General features: G+C 42.6%; 2 protein-coding genes across 2 annotated transcripts in view; both read left to right on the top strand.

Moving 5' to 3' along the window:
* The first annotated feature begins 7,118 nt into the window (after nt 1-7,118).
* Nucleotides 7,119-7,721, top strand: LOC123514036. Its single transcript, XM_045271618.1, has one exon. It carries the CDS (start codon nt 7,119-7,121, stop codon nt 7,719-7,721), a length of 603 nt encoding a protein of 200 aa, XP_045127553.1.
* Nucleotides 7,722-16,891: 9,170 nt separating this feature from the next.
* LOC123514030 overlaps nt 16,892-20,380 on the top strand; it is a 35,808-nt gene continuing 32,319 nt past the window's right edge. The window contains exon 1 of the mRNA XM_045271608.1: nt 16,892-17,514. The gene's annotated coding sequence lies outside the window, so the exon portion shown is untranslated. The remainder of the gene's footprint in view (nt 17,515-20,380) is intronic.

Below are 20,380 nucleotides of genomic sequence, written 5' to 3'. Positions count from 1 at the left end.
AGGTTCGCTATTGTATCCTTGTAGCTTATTGTGATGGGTGTATTTGCATCGTGTCTCCTTTGTGGCGGTAATGACACAAAGTCCAGAGTTTCTTCTTTGCTTAAAGTAGAAAAGAGGCTGACAACACAAAGCGTGGCCCTGCAGCTTGCAGTAGCGCTGACTAGAAGATACAAATGTTTGGTGAGCAAAGGCCTCAGTGTGGTGGTGGTCGCCTTGCTCCGCTCGCTCTGCACGCCTACCCACGTCTTGCCCGCACCTCATCTGTCTTGTGGTCCCAAACTAGACAGTCGGTACCACGCCGCCGGTTACCAACAAACTACCATAGTGCTAGTACAACAATCAGAACATCTAACAATACAACAATGGTATGGAAAGCACAAACACACACACATCAAAAGTCCGCACACGCACACGCACACTCACATACACTCGCACTCGCACTCACGCCCTTATATATAGAGAAATATATATTGATACTCCATCTGTTTACTGAAAGGCTGTTACTAAAAACCACATACGATTATTATTATTATTATTATTATTATTATTATTATTATTATTATTATTATTTTATGATTATTATTATTATTATTATTATTATCATTTTTATTATTATTATTATTATTATCATTATTTGTTTTCATTATTTTTTTCTAATAACTATAGTTACTGTAGCATTCTAGCATAGTACACAAACAGTTTGTGGATTTTATGTTTGGGATCTGTTGATTGTATTTGTAGAATTACTTGAGATATTTTTTATATAAGGAGGAAAACTAGCAAGGACAACAATAAAAGTAAAGGAAAATGCCGATTTATAGTTGCTGATTCCCGTGCAGGTCTGAGAGAAACAGCGAAAAGAAAAGGATAAGTATCTTGAAACCTCCTCTTCTTTAAATGAGGACATGTTCATAGGAATATGGAAATACAGAAACAGGTAGGGAGTTCCATAGTTTACCAGAAAAGTTATGATTGTAATTACTGCTTAACTCTTGCATTAGAGAAGTGTATAGAATAGGAGTCAGAGGAAGAAGAAATTCTTTTGGAGGGAGGCCGCAGAAGGTGAAGAGGCATGCAGTTAGGAAGATTAAAGGCGGTATCTCACTACCACTTTCTCCGTCGTTGTCTATGATTTCTGTCGTTTTTTTACTGTTTCGTCGACTGTTTCCGTCGTCTTGAGTCAGACGATGGGCACCGTTTTTCTCTATCACCAATTTTTTTTCTTTTCTTTTTTTCTTTTATTATGCAGGAGGGGCAACTGGCCAAGAGCAACAAAAAAAAAAAAAAGCCTCACTGTGTTGCCAGTTCCCTTGAAGGTCAAGTGAGTTATCCAAAATTCAGGGACAAATGTCTTGAGACCTTCTTCAAAGAAGTCAAGTCGTACCAAGATGGAAGTACAGAAGCAGGCAGGAAGTTCCAGAATTTAACAGAGAAAGGTATAAATGATTGAGAATACTGGTTAACTCTTGCATTAGGGAGTTGGATAGAATAGCGATGAGAGGTCACAGAAGGAGGAGAGACATGCAGTTAGCAAGATCAGTAGAGCAGTTAGCATAAAAACAGCGATAACAGATAGAAAGAGATGCAACATTTCGGCCGTGAGAAAGAGGCTAAAGATAGTCAGTCAGAGGGGAATTGATGAGACGAAAAGCTTTTCATTCCATCCTATATAATAAAACTGTGTGAGAGAAACCCCCAAATATGTGAAGAGCACGCCATACAAGGACGGATATGGCCCTTGTATAATTAGCAGTTGGAGAGGCGAGAAAAACTGGCGGAGACGCCACAGAACGCCTAACTTCGTAGAAGCTTTTTAGCAAGACATGAGATGTAATGTTTCCAGTTAATATTATGAGCAAAGGACAGGCCGAGGATATTCAGTGCAGAAGATAGTCAAGTGTCATTGCAGAAGAGGATACTTGTCTGAAGGTTGTGTCGAGTTAATAGATGGAGGAATTAAATTTTTGAGGTATTGAAAACTATCAAGTATTTTTCTGCCTCAATCAGAATTTTTTTTCTTTTTTAATATTATTATTATTTCTTTTTTGTTTTTATGTTATGGCCAATAGCGCCTGTAGGCATACTTGAAGAGTATATGTGAGAAGCGCTGTTCAGCTTCCGCCCATTAGTGGCGCAGGCAATTTTATTTATAGTGGTAACCATATTAGGGCCCATATCACCGATCCCACGCTCACCTTATCCACTGCGCCACTGCCACCCTTAAAAAGATCAGAAGTCAGGCGTTCTGTGGCGTCCCTGCGTGATCTGATGACTTCCTGAAGGGTGATATTATCAGCGTAGGAGTAGATAGGGCAAGAAGTTCGGTTAAGATAATTAATGAATAATAGAAAGAGAGTGGATGACAGGACAGAACCCTGAAGAATACAACTATTAACAAATTTAGGAGAAGACCAGTGGCTGTCTACCACGGCTGCAATAGAACGGTAAGAAAAGAAACTCGAGATAAAGTTGCAGAGAGGATAGAAACCGTAAAAGGGCAGTTTTGGAATCAAAGCTTTGTGCCAGACTCTATCAAAAACTTTTGATATATCTAACGCGACAGAAAAATGTTTCACCGAAATCTCAAAAGAGGATGACCAAAACTCAAAGGAAAGCCAGAGAATCACTAGTACAGCGACCTTGACGGAAGCCATACTGGCGATCAGATGAAAGATTGTGAAGTGACAGATGTTTAATAATCTTCCTGTTGAGCATAGATTGAAAAACTTTAGACAAACAAGAAATTAAAACTATAGGACGGTAGTTTGAGGGATCAGAAAGATCACTCTTTTTAGGAACAGGCTGAATTTACTCAAACTTTCAGCAGGAAGGAAAGGTAGAAGTCGATAGAAATAGTTGAAACAGTTTGGCCAGGCAAGGTGCAAGCACGGAAGCACAGTTTTTGAGAACGATAGAAGGGACCCCATCAGGTCTATAAACCTTCTGAGGGTTTAGGCCAGCTAGGGCATGGAAAACATCATTACGAAGAACTTTAATTGTAGGCATGAAATATTCAGAAGGACGAGGAGAGGGAGGAACAAAGCCAGAATCATCCAAGAAGGACTTGTTAGCAAAGGTTTGAGACAGCTTTAGAGAGAGAAGAGATGGCAGTGGTGCCATCAGGATGAAATACAGGAAGGAAAGATGAAGAAGTATTTAAAATGTTCTCAGATACAAACTACATAGATGTGAGATCTTTCTTTACCTTAGAGGAGGGAAGTAGGACTAGAAATTATGGCAGGAAGATTAGAAAGCAAGGCTGCAGGTTAGATATAAGAAAATATTTCTTTAGTAATAGGGTGGTAGACTTCTGGAATGCATTGCCAGAGAGGGTTGTAAATAGCAGTAGTTTGACAATGTTTAAAAACAGATTAGATAAGCACTTAAATTTATTAGATTTATAATTATGTATAGCGCTGCATGATAGTTTTATAAGAAATATACTATAGTTAAACAAGACATGATCCCCATGTATGGGGATCACAGATTGTTGAGGAATTCGCTGCAGGACTTAGCCCTGTTAATGGGCCAAATATTTAGAATTATTATATAATGTATTGTGTACTTGTAAGTGTATCTTTAAGTACTGATGACGAGGTCGCTGTGCGACTGATACAGGATAACCTAGATGGGCCCTGGTGGCCCTTTATCATATGTAGCACGAAAACAGGCTGTGTTAAACAAATTTTTAGAAGGTTTAGGTTGAGAAAAGAGTGATGAATATACGCCTCCATGCCAGACACCATCACCTCTGTTATGCGTTCAGCACACAGAGATGGTCTCTGACACGGAAACAGTTATCATTCAGGGAAAATCAGCATGATACCTTCTCAGGTCCCCCAATGGTCGGAGGAGCCTAATGGAGAAGATAAGGTAACCAGCATAAGCAGAAGGATTAGAGGTAAGGAAAAAATCAAGAATGTTGTGTGTATCTTTAAGATCTATGGTTTCTAATCAACATTTATTACATTGATTCTTTTTTGTTTTTGTTGCTGATTGGAATGGTACTATAATGCCAACTTAATAGTATCTTATAAATAAATAAATAAATAAATATATATATATATATATATATATATATATATATATATATATATATATATATATATATATATATATATATATATATATATATATATATATATATATATATATATATATATATATATATATAATTTATTCATTTATTTATTTATTCATTTTTTTTTTTTTTTTTTGTAGCATAGCAGTGAAAAGTGGCTCAGTTATTTATTTACATTTCTCTGGGACTGCGACGCTCCAAGGCAGAACTAAGTAGGAACTAGCTAAGATGAGCTGCTCTGTTCTTTATCAGCTAGTGCATAATGCTTTCTGAATAGTTGCTCATAGAGAGCATTAGATGCCAAAAATAGGAACGGCAAAATTGCTGGGGGTGAAGGGGCAGCCATGTTTGTTTACAGCTGACAAACGCGACAGAGGCGGAAGCAAGCTTGTGTGTGACGAGAAACGTTGTCAAAAGTCGACAGTCTTCAGAAAGCTGACAGAATAAGTTGACGGAAAAGTGCTAGTGTGGCACCGCCTTAAGAGTGCAGTTGTCATGGAAATAGTGGTGCAACATAGCAAGAGAAGCAGCTTTGCGGTTCTGAGAAAGAATCTGAAGACAGTCAGTCAGTGGAAAGGAATTGGTAAAAAGACAAACTTTAGATTTCACCCAATCTAATAGAACTGTGTAAGTGGAACCCTGCCTTACATGCGAAGAGTACTGCATACATATAATGTATGTGATAAGGCCCTTGTACAGTGTCAATAATTGGGAAAGTGAGTAAAATTGGCAGAGATGACTCAGAATGCCTAACTTCATTGAAGGTGTATTAGCAACAGATGAGATATGAAGTTTGCAGTTTAGATTACAAGTAAAGGACAGACTGAGAACTTTTAAGGGGGTATCACACTGGCCTACGATACGTGGAAAGAGGAACATTCGCTCCAGGTGGCTGCAACTTTCCTGAGATTAGCGAAGCAAAGTTGGGATATGGCTTCATATCCTTTCCAGTTCTCCATATGCTATCCTAATAAAATGATAAACATAAGATATGTAATAAAAACCTTTTGTTCAAGCTGAAAAGAAGGTGCCTAAATTACTCATATAGGGACATTAAATAATATTTCATCAATCTATATATATATATATATATATATATATATATATATATATATATATATATATATATATATATATATATATATATATATATATGAGTATTGAGTGATAGGAAAACACAAGTTGAGACAAGGTACTTACCCTCTCTGATTTCCGCCAATCACGGGCCATCATACACACCCACCCGGCAGGCTGACTCGCCAATACAGTATATAAGCTGCCATTTTCCGTTATGGCAAGAGATCTCGCTCCTGGAGACCCCAGGAAAGATGCTGGAGAGGGTGATCACGAGGCGCCTGCGAGGCCACCTGGAGGGAGCTGGCGCCTACAGTCAGGGCAGTATGGATTCCGGAGTGGGATGGGGACGACCCACGCCATCGCAGTTGCCACCGAGACTCTGGTGGTCCAGGAGGCATCGGGCAGCCGATGCAACCTCGTCCTCCGGGATGTCAGCAAAGCATTCGACAAAGTGTGGTATCTTGGCCTCAAGTACAAGATCCTACACCTGGGGCTCCCGGGCCCCGTAGAGCGTCTGCTTTGCGACTTCCTGGAGGATAGGATAACCAGCATCAAGGTGGGTGGCTGCGCTGGACGGCCGTTTCCTCTCTGCTCTGGCGTCGCCCTGGGGAGTGTACTCTCCCTACACTGCACACCATCTACACCTGGGACTGCCCTGAGTCTGCTGCTGGTCTCAATGTTCAGTATGCAGACGACGTCACCCAGCTCGTGTACCACCCAGGTAGGTCCTTCAGGATGCTGAATTCCAGGACCGGGAGAGAAATTGCCAGAGTCAACACCTATGAGGCTGAATGGCGAATTCAAACCAATCATCACAAATTCGCCGTCATAGCCCTGGCCACTCACAACTTGACACCCCTGCTGGTCAAAGAGGAGCTGGTTGACTTCAGTCCCAATGGGAGGTTCCTCGGCCTCAAAGTCTCGGGAAGAGGCTACTCCTCCCACATTAACAGTAGGGTCCGCCAAGCCAAGCATGCCCTGGAGTCCCTTTACAGGTTCCGGACCTGGAGCCCAGGTTAAAAATCTCCGCCTCATCAAGACTCTGGTGCTCCCGGTACTGATGTACCCCCCTGTCCCCACTCACGCTCTCAGCAGGGCCGCCATCAGCAGGCTCCAAAGAGTACAGAACGCAGCACTATGGTTCGCCTTGGACGTCCGATGGGATGACTTCTGTACGGCGGAAGCCATGCACATCGAGGCCTCTGTCCCAGCCCTTAATGTCAGACTGCATGACCTCGCGGTCGGAGTCTGGCAACGCCTGCAAGACTTGGGCTGGGAGCAACAACTTCGTGAGCTGCACCAAGATGCCCGTCAGCAGCAACACGCATGGTTTCCGTGGAGCCTGCTAGCACTAGAGCGAGACCCTGACCTGGAGCCTCGATACCGGTAGATGAGCCAGGTCACGAAAGAATATCGTGTTCACCATCGTGTAAAATAACCACTATATATATTTATCTGCGAATGCCCATTGTATATATTTAGTTTATTATGTATGTAAATCTCTTCCTCTCGCCTCTGATAACATATCTGTATTTCCTCCTTCCTTTTGTTTCTACTCCTATTCCAGTCCTCACGACCTCTCTACAAACTCACCCTTGCTCTCCTCCACATCCGATCTTCATCACCTCCTCCTTACAAACCCTGTTTCTCCATTGAATATCCCACCCCTCTCACTATATGTGTGTGAATGTACATATATGTATCTAGCTATCATTAGCTTATCTCATTAAATCCTCACCATTGTAATCTTATATATGTCAACAATATCTTATATGTTTATCTTCATCACTATTAAAAAGCAGCTTCCCGGACTGCCCAGAAACTTTCACTCTTCTACTGTATTTCAATATTTCACCTTCTTTATAAGCCCCACTCTCCCTATCCCACCCCCCTACTCCTTTGTATCCCAACTTTTCTACTAAAAATTTGAATTTGAATTTGAATTTATGTCTTGGGCAAGATGGCAAGCCAGCAGCACCACGGCCAGCTGAAGTGGTACAACTTCAAGTGCGGCTACGGCTTCATCACCGACCTGAGTACAAAAACAGATGTTTTTGTACACTTCTCCGGCCTGAAGAGGTCTTTACAAAAACGTCTCCCTCGTGAAGGTGACATGGTTCACTTCACCATCCACAACGGAGACAAAGGACCAGACGCCCGAGATGTTTCGAGGAACGGCAAGAGCTCCAAGGCATGTGCTTCACGCTCCACACCACCTCGCAGGAGTTGGGATATGGAAGCTAAGGTAACAGTTGGCATTTGCACGGCAAAAGCCCTCGCTGGCAGCAATGTCCGTCGCTTGCAAGTCCTTATCCCACTCCTGCTGAAGCACAACAATCTACCTGGCATAAGGATACCACAACAAGCCTTCGGAGCCTCCCACACACCAAAACCGCCAAAAAGTCACCAGCCGCTTCTCCACGACGTTCACCCTTGTCGTGAAGAGCCAGTTGAAGAGCCAGTGGAAGTGGATGAGGAGGAAGACGAGATCGTAGATGTGGAAGGCAGCGACTCGGACCAGCCACCTCCAGACGTCGAGCCCCCTCCAAATGAAGAAGGCTAGACAACAACCAAGAGCAAGAACAAGAAGAAGAAAATACAAGGACGAAAGGATGAGACAGAGAACCAACCAGCAGAACTAAACATCTCCACTCCTGACGCCACCAACAACAACGCTACAGCTCTACTTGACTGGGCCCTGCCTCCACGCCCCTGCCCATCCACTCAACGACGCTGCTCAACAACACCCAACATCACCTTACGCTTGGGTCAAGCCCCAGCGACTTTACTCTCCTACTAAAGCTCACTTCTTAATACCCACCTATTCTTCCCCTATCCCCACTTCCCCCTCTGCCTTTTCTATCTATATTCAATTCGATTCGATTATGGCAAGATCAATAAATCAAATAACTATCATCACCACTCAGCAATGACGGTCAGCCCGTCTCCTTTTCTCTTCTACTTTCTTTCATATCTTCACCAAACCTTTCATCTTCCACCTTATTACCACTTCCTTCATCCCCACTGTCTATCCCCACTAAAAAAAAAAAAAAAAAAGGCAAGCCAGCAGCATCACGGCCAGATCAAGTGGTACAACTACAAGCGTGGCTTCGGTTTCATCAGCGATTCCAGTACAAAAACAGATGTTTTGTACACTTTACCGGCAACCTAAAGCGGTCCCTACAAAGACGTCTCCCTCGCGAAGGTGATAAGGTACAGTTCACCGTCTGCGAGGGAGACAAAGGACCGAAGGCCCGATATACCGCGAGGACCGGCAACAACACCACCAAACCATGTGCTTCAAGCTTAAAATCACCCCTCAGGATGTGGGATATGGAAGCCAAGATATCAGCTTGCATCTGCATGGCTAAAGTCCTTGCTGGCAGCAACGTCCGTCGCTTGCAAGCTCTTACCCCACTCCTGCTTATGCACAATAGTCTACTCGGTATAAGGATCCCAACACAAGCGTTCAGAACCTTATACTCCTACACACCAAAACCGCCGAGAAGCCACCAGCCGTCTCGCCAAGACGACGTTCAACCTTGTCGTGAAGGCCCAGCGGAAGAGGTTGCGACCATCGGGGATGACGAGGAAGAAGAGGAGTTCGTCGACGTGGAAGGCAGCGACTCCGACCAGCCACTTTCACCTGTCAAGCCTCCACCAGCAGACGAAGAAGGCTGGACAACACCAAAGAAAAAAAAAGAAAGAACTCTACCTCCAAAACACCCGCAGCCGAAGCTGAACCGACTCCCCAGCCAAGCCCACAGAGTGAGACGACTGACCAGGACAACGCGGAGGAACTTCACCATCCACTACCTACTGAGAAGGAAGAACACGGGCACCAGACGTGAAGACACACCGCCCAACAAAATAACCTTCTCAGATATCATAAAGAAGGGATACGACAAGAACCAGCTAGACACGAAGAAGCGGACAACCAACCAGAACAATCCGCCAACTTGCCCGCCGTGGAGGACTCATTACGTAGCCGTCCTCTCCACTCCTGACACCACCGACGCTGCGGCCCTACTTGACAAGACCTTGTCTCTCCTGCCCACCGACTCAACGACGCTGAAGAAATACTGCACCACCTCTGCTGAAGAAGAGTAGCTCACAACACATCATCATCTTGCGTCTGGGTCAAGCCCCAGTGACGTTACTCTCGTACTAAAGCTCCTTCTTATCACCCACCTATTCTTCCCTATCCACACTTCTCCCTCCGCTTTTCTATCTATATTCCTATTCCTATTTCCTTGCCTGTCCACTCTCTCTGAGGATGGTCTTGTGACCGAAACGTTAGAGAATAAAGTACCTTGTCTCAACTTGTGTTTTCCTATACCACTCAATACTCATTATTTATATATATATATATATATATATATATATATATATATATATATATATATATATATACACTTCTCGATTCTCCTCTAGATTTTTTTTTCTTTCTTTGTTTTCCTGAATAATAGGAAGTGCAAATGCAATTCCAGCATGAAGCACATGTTGAGGTATAAGCGGCATGGTTTTGTTCTGGTTTGTTTTGATAAGGTTTGGTCTTGGTTGCTGGGCCGTTTGCCTAGCATAGCAAGAACGCGAACAGATTGTGTGTAATAATGTTCCTGCTTTCGCACCAAGAACTATGACCCACTTTTTGGCGTATCATAGGCCAGTGTGGTACCCTCTTAGTATACGAGTAGAAGAGGAACAGAAGAGTGTTATTGAGGAGGAAAAGTTGTTTAGAAGGTTGTACCAAGTACGTAGATACTATAGATGGAGATATTGAGTCTTTGAGATATTGAACACTATTAGGTTTTCTATCTCATTCAGAAAAAGAGATCAGAAGTCAGGCGTTCTGTGGCGTCCCTGCATGATATGTTTACATCCTGAAGGTTTGGTCGTCTCTGAAAAGACGTAGGAAAGTGTAGGGTGATAGGATGAACTTAGGAGTGGATAGGGCAAGAAGCTTGGCTTAGAAGATTATTGATGAATAATAGGAAGAGAGTGAGAGACAGGACAAAAGCCTGAAGAATGCCACTGTTAATAAGTTAAGGAGAACAACAGTAGCCGTCTACCACAGCAACAAGAGAACGGTCGGAGAGGAAACTTGGGATGATGTTGCACAGAAAAGGATAAAAGCCATTAGAACAGTGATTCTCGACCGGGATTCCGCGGAATACAGGGGTTCCGCCTACCATCACCAGGGGTTCCGCGAGAAACCTGTAAAATTTTGAAGTGTTGTTACAAAATGACTGTGATCTTAATTCATAATTCATAATTCCTACTCAACAACAAGTTACAAACACTTCCAAGACACCAACATACTCGTACGTGTCAGGTACTACCATGTATATAGTCATGAGAACAAATGATATGCGTGAACAGGAGTTACTGCTCTTAAGAAGACACCCGTATACCATATATAGGGGTTCCATGGAACAAGAAAAATTATTATGGGTTCCTCCAAAGTACAAAGGTTGGAAGTCACTGCATTGGAGGGCAATTTGGAGATCAAGGCTTTGGGCTTGACTCTATCAAAAGGTCTTGATGTGTGTAAGGCAACATCAAAATTTACACCAAAATCTCAAAAAGAGGATAACCAAGACTCAGTAAGGAAAGTCAGATCGGTAGTAGAGCAGCCTTGACGGAAGCCAGATATTGGCAATCAGATAGAAGATTAGGAAATGAGAGATGTTTTATAATCTTTCTGTTAAGGAGAGAGTAAAAAACTTTAGATGAGCAAGAGATTAAAGAATTAAAAGCGGTAGCTTGAGGAATTGGAACGGTCAAACTTTTAAAAAACAGACAAGGCAGTTTGAGTTTGAAAGATCTTGACATTTTCTGTTTAGGGAGGAGTGTTTGGCAAGTTGAAGAACAGACTTGGCATGATTCCGAGCAGATTCAGGATATGGAAGGCTCAAGTGTGTGTGTGTGTGTGTGTGTGTGTGTGTGTCTGTCTCCGCTACAACCCGCCTGAAACCCTCACCGTGTCAGTGTTCATATTCCCTCTCTGCATCAGCCCAAGAGGGACTGGCTCCCTCATGTGCTGCACGACATGTTCATGACTAAATTGTCCAAGTACCCACACGTTCAGGCTATTCATGTTTATTGTGATGGGTCAGTCAATGGCAGCAGGTCCGGATGTGGGCTGTTCATCCGCGACTACAGTATATCTCTGCCAATCACTACACTGACACTGAGCCAGTTGAAGAGCCAGTGGAAGTGGATGAGGAGGAAGACGAGATCGTAGATGTGGAAGGCAGCGACTCGGACCAGCCACCTCCAGACGTCGAGCCCCCTCCAAATGAAGAAGGCTAGACAACAACCAAGAGCAAGAACAAGAAGAAGAAAAACAAGGACGAAAGGATGAGACAGAGAACCAACCAGCAGAACTAAACATCTCCACTCTTGACGCCACCAACAACAACGCTACAGCTCTCCTTGACTGGGCCCTGCCTCCACGCCCCCGCCCATCCACTCAACGACGCTGCTCAACAACACCCAACATCACCTTACGCTTGGGTCAAGCCCCAGCGACTTTACTCTCCTACTAAAGCTCACTTCTTAATACCCACCTATTCTTCCCCTATCCCCACTTCCCCTCCGCCTTTTCTATCTATATTCAATTCGATTCGATTATGGCAAGATCAATAAATCAAATAACTATCATCACCACTCAGCAATGACGGTCAGCCCGTCTCCTTTTCTCTTCTACTTTCTTTCATATCTTCACCAAACCTTTCATCTTCCACCTTATTACCACTTCCTTCATCCCCACTGTCTATCCCCACTAAAAAAAAAAAAAAAAAAAAAGGCAAGCCAGCAGCATCACGGCCAGATCAAGTGGTACAACTACAAGCGTGGCTTCGGTTTCATCAGCGATTCCAGTACAAAAACAGATGTTTTTGTACACTTTACCGGCCTAAAGCGGTCCCTACAAAGACGTCTCCCTCGCGAAGGTGATAAGGTACAGTTCACCGTCTGCGAGGGAGACAAAGGACCGAAGGCCCGATATACCGCGAGGACCGGCAACAACACCACCAAACCATGTGCTTCAAGCTTAAAATCACCCCTCAGGATGTGGGATATGGAAGCCAAGATATCAGCTTGCATCTGCATGGCTAAAGTCCTTGCTGGCAGCAACGTCCGTCGCTTGCAAGCTCTTACCCCACTCCTGCTTAAGCACAATAGTCTACTCGGTATAAGGATCCCAACACAAGCGTTCAGAACCTTATACTCCTACACACCAAAACCGCCGAGAAGCCACCAGCCGTCTCGCCAAGACGACGTTCAACCTTGTCGTGAAGGCCCAGCGGAAGAGGTTGCGACCATCGGGGATGACGAGGAAGAAGATGAGTTCGTCGACGTGGAAGGCAGCGACTCCGACCAGCCACTTTCACCTGTCAAGCCTCCACCAGCAGACGAAGAAGGCTGGACAACACCAAAGAAAAAAAAAGAAGAACTCTACCTCCAAAACACCCGCAGCCGAAGCTGAACTGACTCCCCAGCCAAGCCCACAGAGTGAGACGACTGACCAGGACAACGCGGAGGAACTTCACACCATCCACTACCTACTGAGAAGGAAGAACACGGGCACCAGACGTGAAGACACACCGCCCAACAAAATAACCTTCTCAGATATCATAAAGAAGGGATACGACAAGAACCAGCTAGACACGAAGAAGCGGACAACCAACCAGAACAATCCGCCAACTTGCCCGCCGTGGAGGACTCATTACGTAGCCGTCCTCTCCACTCCTGACACCACCGACGCTGCGGCCCTACTTGACAAGACCTTGTCTCTCCTGCCCACCGACTCAACGACGCTGAAGAAATACTGCACCACCTCTGCTGAAGAAGAGTAGCTCACAACACATCATCATCTTGCGTCTGGGTCAAGCCCCAGTGACGTTACTCTCGTACTAAAGCTCCCTTCTTATCACCCACCTATTCTTCCCCTATCCACACTTCTCCCTCCGCTTTTTCTATCTATATTCCTATTCCTATTTCCTTGCCTGTCCACTCTCTCTGAGGATGGTCTTGTGACCGAAACGTTAGAGAATAAAGTACCTTGTCTCAACTTGTGTTTTCCTATACCACTCAATACTCACATTATATATATATATATATATATATATATATATATATATATATATATATATATATATATATATATATACTTCTCGATTCTCCTCTAGATTTTTTTTCTTTCTTTCTTTGTTTTCCTGAATAATAGGAAGTGCAAATGCAATTCCAGCATGAAGCACATGTTGAGGTATAAGCGGCATGGTTTTGTTCTGGTTTGTTTTGATAAGGTTTGGTCTTGGTTGCTGGGCCGTTTGCCTAGCATAGCAAGAACGCGAACAGATTGTGTGTAATAATGTTCCTGCTTTCGCACCAAGAACTATGACCCACTTTTTGGCGTATCATAGGCCAGTGTGGTACCCTCTTAGTATACGAGTAGAAGAGGAACAGAAGAGTGTTATTGAAGAGGAAAAAGTTGTTTAGAAGGTTGTACCAAGTACGTAGATACTATAGATGGAGATATTGAGTCTTTGAGATATTGAACACTATTAGGTTTTCTCTATCTCATTCAGAAAAAGAGAGATCAGAAGTCAGGCGTTCTGTGGCGTCCCTGCATGATATGTTTACATCCTGAAGGTTTGGTCGTCTCTGAAAAGACGTAGGAAAGTGTAGGGTGATAGGATGAACTTAGGAGTGGATAGGGCAAGAAGCTTGGCTTAGAAGATTATTGATGAATAATAGGAAGAGAGTGAGAGACAGGACAAAAGCCTGAAGAATGCCACTGTTAATAAGTTAAGGAGAACAACAGTAGCCGTCTACCACAGCAACAAGAGAACGGTCGGAGAGGAAACTTGGGATGATGTTGCACAGAAAAGGATAAAAGCCATTAGAACAGTGATTCTCGACCGGGATTCCGCGGAATACAGGGTTCCGCCTACCATCACCAGGGGTTCCGCGAGAAACCTGTAAAATTTTGAAGTGTTGTTACAAAATGACTTTGATCTTAATTCATAATTCATAATTCCTACTCAACAACAAGTTACAAACACTTCCAAGACACCAACATACTCGTACGTGTCAGGTACTACCATGTATATAGTCATGAGAACAAATGATATGCGTGAACAGGAGTTACTGCTCTTAAGAAGACACCCGTATACCATATATAGGGGCTCCATGGAACAAGAAAAATTATTATGGGTTCCTCCAAAGTACAAAGGTTGGAAGTCACTGCATTAGAGGACAATTTGGAGATCAAGGCTTTGGGCTTGACTCTATCAAATGGTCTTGATGTGTGTAAGGCAACATCAAAATTTACACCAAAATCTCAAAAAGAGGATAACCAAGACTCAGTAAGGAAAGTCAGATCGGAAGTAGAGCAGCCTTGAAGGAAGCCAGATATTGGCAATCAGATAGAAGATTAGGAAATGACAGATGTTTTATAATCTTTCTGTTAAGGAGAGAGTAAAAAACTTTAGATGAGCAAGAGATTAAAAAAACAAAGCGGTAGTTTGAGGAATTGGAACGGTCAAACTTTTAAAGAACAGACAAGGCAGTTTGAGTTTGAAAGATCTTGACATTTTCTGTTTAGGGAGGAGTGTTTGGCAAGTTGAAGAACAGACTTGGCATGATTCCGAGCAGATTCAGGATATGGAAGGCTCAAGTGTGTGTGTGTGTGTGTGTGTGTGTGTGTGTGTGTCTGTCTCACTACAACCCGCCTGAAACCCTCACCGTGTCAGTGTTCATATTCCTCTCTGCATCAGCCCAAGAGGGACTGGCTCCCTCATGTGCTGCAAGACATGTTCATGACTAAATTGTCCAAGTACCCACACGTTCAGGCTATTCATGTTTATTGTGATGGGTCAGTCAATGGCAGCAGGTCTGGATGTGGGCTGTTCATCCGTGACTACATCTCTTACAGTCTTTACACTGACACTGAGGTTTCCAGGCGGCTCCCTGCACCCATGTCTTCCACTAGAGCAGAACTGTATGCTGTACTGGAGGCGCTCCATATTGTGGCGCCTCTCCATAAAAATGTATATTTCTTTATTGACAGTCAGGCTGCATTGTATGCTCTTCAATCCACCTCCCCCATGGACTGTGATAAGTGTCTTGATCTCTTTCACGCCCAAGAAGGTGCTGGTGCCACGGTCCATTTCATCTGGATACCCTCTCATGTGGGTATCCGCTAAATGAAAAAGCAGACCACCTTGCTCAGTGTGCCTTACAAGATGACACAGTGGACCCTGGCACTGAGTACACTCTGGGTTATGTTAAGAGTAGCATTAAGGACTTTGTACATAGTAGCATTAGTGATCAGTTGGAGCTTTGTTGCCATAGGGGCAGTAGCACTAGTCTTCACTATGCACGTGCCTCCCAGAGCTGTGCTTACACCTGTGGGAGACACACTGCATCACATGACAGGGTGGCAATGAGGCTCAGATTAGGCTACAAATACTTTTGGGAAGTCAGTGCTTCTCCTGGTGTGTGCTGTGTGCTGTGTGCTGCACCAAGGGGACACACTCTGCCTCACTATATCATGGAATGTCCTCTCATTGCTAAATTTAGGCCACAAGGTCAACATGACTTGTATAGCCTCATTGACCATCTCCTAGACTCAACCACTCTCAGGGATATACTCAGGGAATATCCTCAGTTTGCTCCCAGACTGTAGGATGTTTAGGCAATAAGGTGTGCAATATCTGTATTTATTTGTTTAAGTACTTGTATTCCTGTTATGTATACTGTCTATCTATTTATTATTGATACATTTGCCCAGTGGGTGGGTGGCAAGGTCCATCCTTCTCGATCCTTTCCTTTGTTGTATTGCATTATTAATGCAACAATAAATATATCAATCAAGGAGGTTAGATTATAAGAAGGCGGCGTGACGTCACAGAAGTGAAGCCAGCGCTATTGGTGGGAGGTGAGAGGTGGGAAGCTGTCTTTGGGGCAAACTTATGACTAAGAAAGGTCATGTACACATGTCAATATACATGTGCATGTAGATGTAAACATGTACATACGTACATGTGCATTTAAATGAAGGATTAATAAACTGTATATCAGGTGAAATTTGGCCTGAAGGTTGATTTTTCTTGGTATAGCAATTACTTAACACGTCAAAATCTCTCTCTCTCTCTCTCTCTCTCTCTCTCTCTCTCTCTCTCTCTCTCTATATATATATATATATATATATATATATATATATATATATATATATATATATATATATATATATATATATATATATATATATATATATATATATATATATATATATATATATATATATATATATATATATATATATATATATATATATATATATATATATATATATATATATATATATATATATATATATATATATATATATATATATATATATATATATATATATATATATATATATATATATACATTTATATATATAAGAGATATACATTAATTAATACTCCCTCTCTCTCTCTCTCTCTCTCTCTCTCTCTCTCTCTCTCTCTCTTATATCACCACAAGCTGTAGGTATAGTAAATTTTTTTCAACCTCTCTTAAAAAAGAAAATTCAGATATCGGTATTACTGGCATTTTGATGAATTACTGGTATACCGATATCATGTTTTCGTTTTGCAAAGACCAGTACCGCGGTACATTTCACAATATCGGTAATACCGATACCGCATATCCATTATGTAGTAACTAGGTCGCGACGCTGCAGCCAAGATGGCCCTCTCCGCAGTAAACATCTCACCACTGCCTCTCCCAGCTCTCCACCACCGAGCGCCTCATTGCCCAAGTCTGCCACTCCACCTGGAACAACACGCTTCATGATTCCCTGCGCACCACATGCACGGGCCAATATTGGACGGACTCCTCCCTGCAGCCTTGGATACGGCAACACTCCCGTGTGTTAGATGTCGCCATCGGCCGCCTCCCCCTGACAGACTGTGCTCACTAGCGGTGCTTACGTCTGTCTCCTGATGTCCTCTGTCCTTGGTGCAGGGCTACCCTGAGACCATCGAACATTTCCTGCTGCCCTGCCCACACTTCCTGGCTCTCCGGATCACCACAACACTTGACTTGCCCACTGTCTTGGTGGTCACAGGCATCTAACCTTCCAGCTAGCCTGCCACCCTACGCCTCACACAACGCCTCACCTATGCCTTTCTGAGCAAGACCAGCCAACTGCCACGCTTGTGATAGTGTCACAGGGTTACCTGAAGCTCATGAGGATCACTAGATCTCAGCCGTCACAGCAACAAGTCAGTTACCCGCCAGACACTGCCTTGCTGCTGGTCCAGTGCAAGAGACTGAGTGGCAGTGCTGCCCTGTAGGTGAGTAGTGCTTACCTGCCCAGGTGTCTCGCCAGTTTGTCCCTTCAGCAATGTGACATGACAAAGTAACCCCTTCACTACTGGGACACATTTTTACCTTGAGATTTGTGTACAATTAGACTATTTTATTTGCATTAGGAGGTCAGAAGATTAATGGCCACAGTGTTCACTATTTTAATACCCCACATGAGTTTCTGAAGCTGTATAAAATCACCAAATAGTAAGCAGATTGAATGTAGAAATGCATCACAGTACTGTAGGGCTTAAATGGTCACAGTTTTCACTATTTTAATCCCCTCCATAAGTTTCTGATTTTGTATAAAACCACCAAATACTAAGCAGAATGAATATGGAAACATGTCATGGCAGTGAAGGGGTTAATGAGGTAATGTGACTGCAGTGTGGGCATGGACTGTGGGCACACCAGTTCATGTTCTTTACTCTAATTGGTTGTGTAAGTGTAATTGTGTAATGAACTGGGTTATTTTTTATTTATGAGTTTGAGTTTTGTGGTTGTTTAAGAATTATGGTAATGCTTCACTATAACTCTGGTGCATTATTATTTTTTTTTTACTAGTTATTTCCTTCAAGACCTTCACTAAACCCATTTCATGCATACATATTACATTGTAGTATGAAGTGGTGGAAAAATGTCACAGACTCTTAATGATGTACAAGTGACTCCGGATTTCTCACGACTCAGACTGTTGCATCTCCCAACAAATGGGACCTGTTGGAATGTGTAGTTTTCGGGTGGGATACAACCAAAAACAAATATTTTCCAGGAAGTAAATTATTAGAATCAGCAAAAATATGACCAAAATCATATAAATTCACCCATAAAGCACATCCTGCCATCAGTTTTCATTTGATTTGATTTGATTTATTTATTGAGACACCAAATTAGGTATGTTACATATGATATTGACACACAGCTCAAAAGGACAATGGTACACAAGTATCCACCGTCCTGATCTAATTATGTAGGATGTGGATAGTATAATCATTGTAACGTTATGAAAAAACATCTCCTTAAAATTACTCTTCAGTTCATCTACAAACTGAAGTACTACATAAGCAAACACATCAACTAACACATAGCACATCAATGTTAATGCACGTACACACAGCTACATTATACATAGCTATATACAGTTTCATATTAGCTTAGTTGAATATTTATTGCCCAACCTTAGCTTAGTACAAATGCTGTCTTTCCATGCCACTCTGTGTCTTCCATACATAAAGTTTGTTGCATTTACCACTTGCACTTAATGTCTTAATGTCTCGTTAGTATCACATTTAGCTATGTATCTCAGCTTTTTTTTTTACTTTCTGCATTTACACTTCTTATTTGGGTTTTTATTTGCTGTAAAGTTAACAAGTACTGAAATTCCACACCCATTTTGTGTGCTCCACTTTTTTGCAAGTCCATCAGTCTTTTCATTTCCACTGATTCCAACATGTGATGGAATCAATAAAGAATTGACCTGCTGCTGTGTTCCCAGGGACTTAAGTATGTCTTTACACTCCGTGGCAAGTCTCACAAGTAGCAGCTGAGGGTTTTGCAGTGTTTGTAGTGCTCCTCGACTGTCACTAAAAATGCACACCTCTCCAGCCCCTCCTTGGATCACTGTGAGGATGTAGCGGATGGCACAAAGCACTGCCTGGGTGGAAGACACACAATTTGTCATCTGATAGCTGTAATCTGTATCTTCATGTCCCCATTTCCTGAGAAGTGTTTCATGAGGACACCATGCCCTGCCTTCCCATTGTCCTTCAGAGGTCCCCTATTTTCTCCCCTGTTTTTTGATGAGGACAAACTTCAGGAGGCTCTTCATTCCTGTAAGAGCAATGCTGATATGGCTCTTCATAAGGCCAGTGTTGGTGGAGCTTGGTTAATGGCCTTCTTCCACAAGGACCAATACTTTGACCACCTGAACACCAGCCCTGTCTTTTCGCCCAAAGGATCTTCTGAGTCCCTTTCCTTTCATCCCAGTGGGGTAGGAGGTTGACAACCCTGAAGGTTGTCACAAAAAAGTGACAACCTTCAGGGGAGTTATGTCTGCAATACGTCAGGATAACTGGATGGTATCTCTGGATCTGGAAGATGTCTCCCTGCATTTCCCTATCCACTCAGACAGCTGGCACTTCCTTTGCTTTCTACTGACCCACAAGTCTTTGCTCATCTCATGGCTCCTGTCTCTGCTGAGTTCCGTCACCAGGGCTTCTGCATCCTCCGTTATCTGGATGTTTGGCTGAATCTCCAAATATGTCATCCCACTTCCAAGAGTTTTTAAGCCAGTTTTAGCTTGCTTGATTTCAATTAAACAGTAATTAAAAAGTAGAGGAATGTTTTTCATCTGATGTGTGTAGCATTTTACTCCTATACATGTAAGCTGTCATTTTATATTAATATTTTCTTTCTTCGTCAAAAAACAAAAGTAATACAAAAAAATTAAACAAAAACAAAATCTAAATAAAAGATTCTAATGGAAAAACAATTCATAACAAAATGTGTCTTTGCCATAAAAAGATGAAAGATGAAGGTTGTGGGGTTTATGATAATGACCATAATGCTTGTAAGTTTTGGTAGAGGCTGTTGAGGTTGGTGGGGCTAGGGACTAGAATGGGACTGAATGTCTAAAATTGATATACATTTTGTCAGTTCTTCACAATATAAACAATAAGAGTGATTGATGTTTGTTTACCTGAGATGTGGAAGCATTGTTCCTACCCGGATGCTCCCTTTAATTGAAATTTTTGTTGGTCTTATCTGTTTTCTCTCTTACATAAGAAATGTCAATTAGTGGTGCTATAAAACTTTTATTCCATTATGCATGTTAGATTAATGGGCAGGAAACAT

This window comes from Portunus trituberculatus, chromosome 5 (genome assembly GCF_017591435.1).
Source record: "Portunus trituberculatus isolate SZX2019 chromosome 5, ASM1759143v1, whole genome shotgun sequence".
Classification (NCBI taxonomy): domain Eukaryota; kingdom Metazoa; phylum Arthropoda; class Malacostraca; order Decapoda; family Portunidae; genus Portunus; species Portunus trituberculatus.
The sequence above is the reverse complement of the archived record's forward strand: the minus strand, read 5'-3'. Positions and strand labels throughout refer to the sequence as shown.

Coding starts and splice junctions, on each gene's coding strand:
- LOC123514036 (XM_045271618.1), top strand. CDS start 7,119: ATGGCAAGCCAGCAGCACCACGGCCAGCTGAAGTGGTACAACTTCAAG.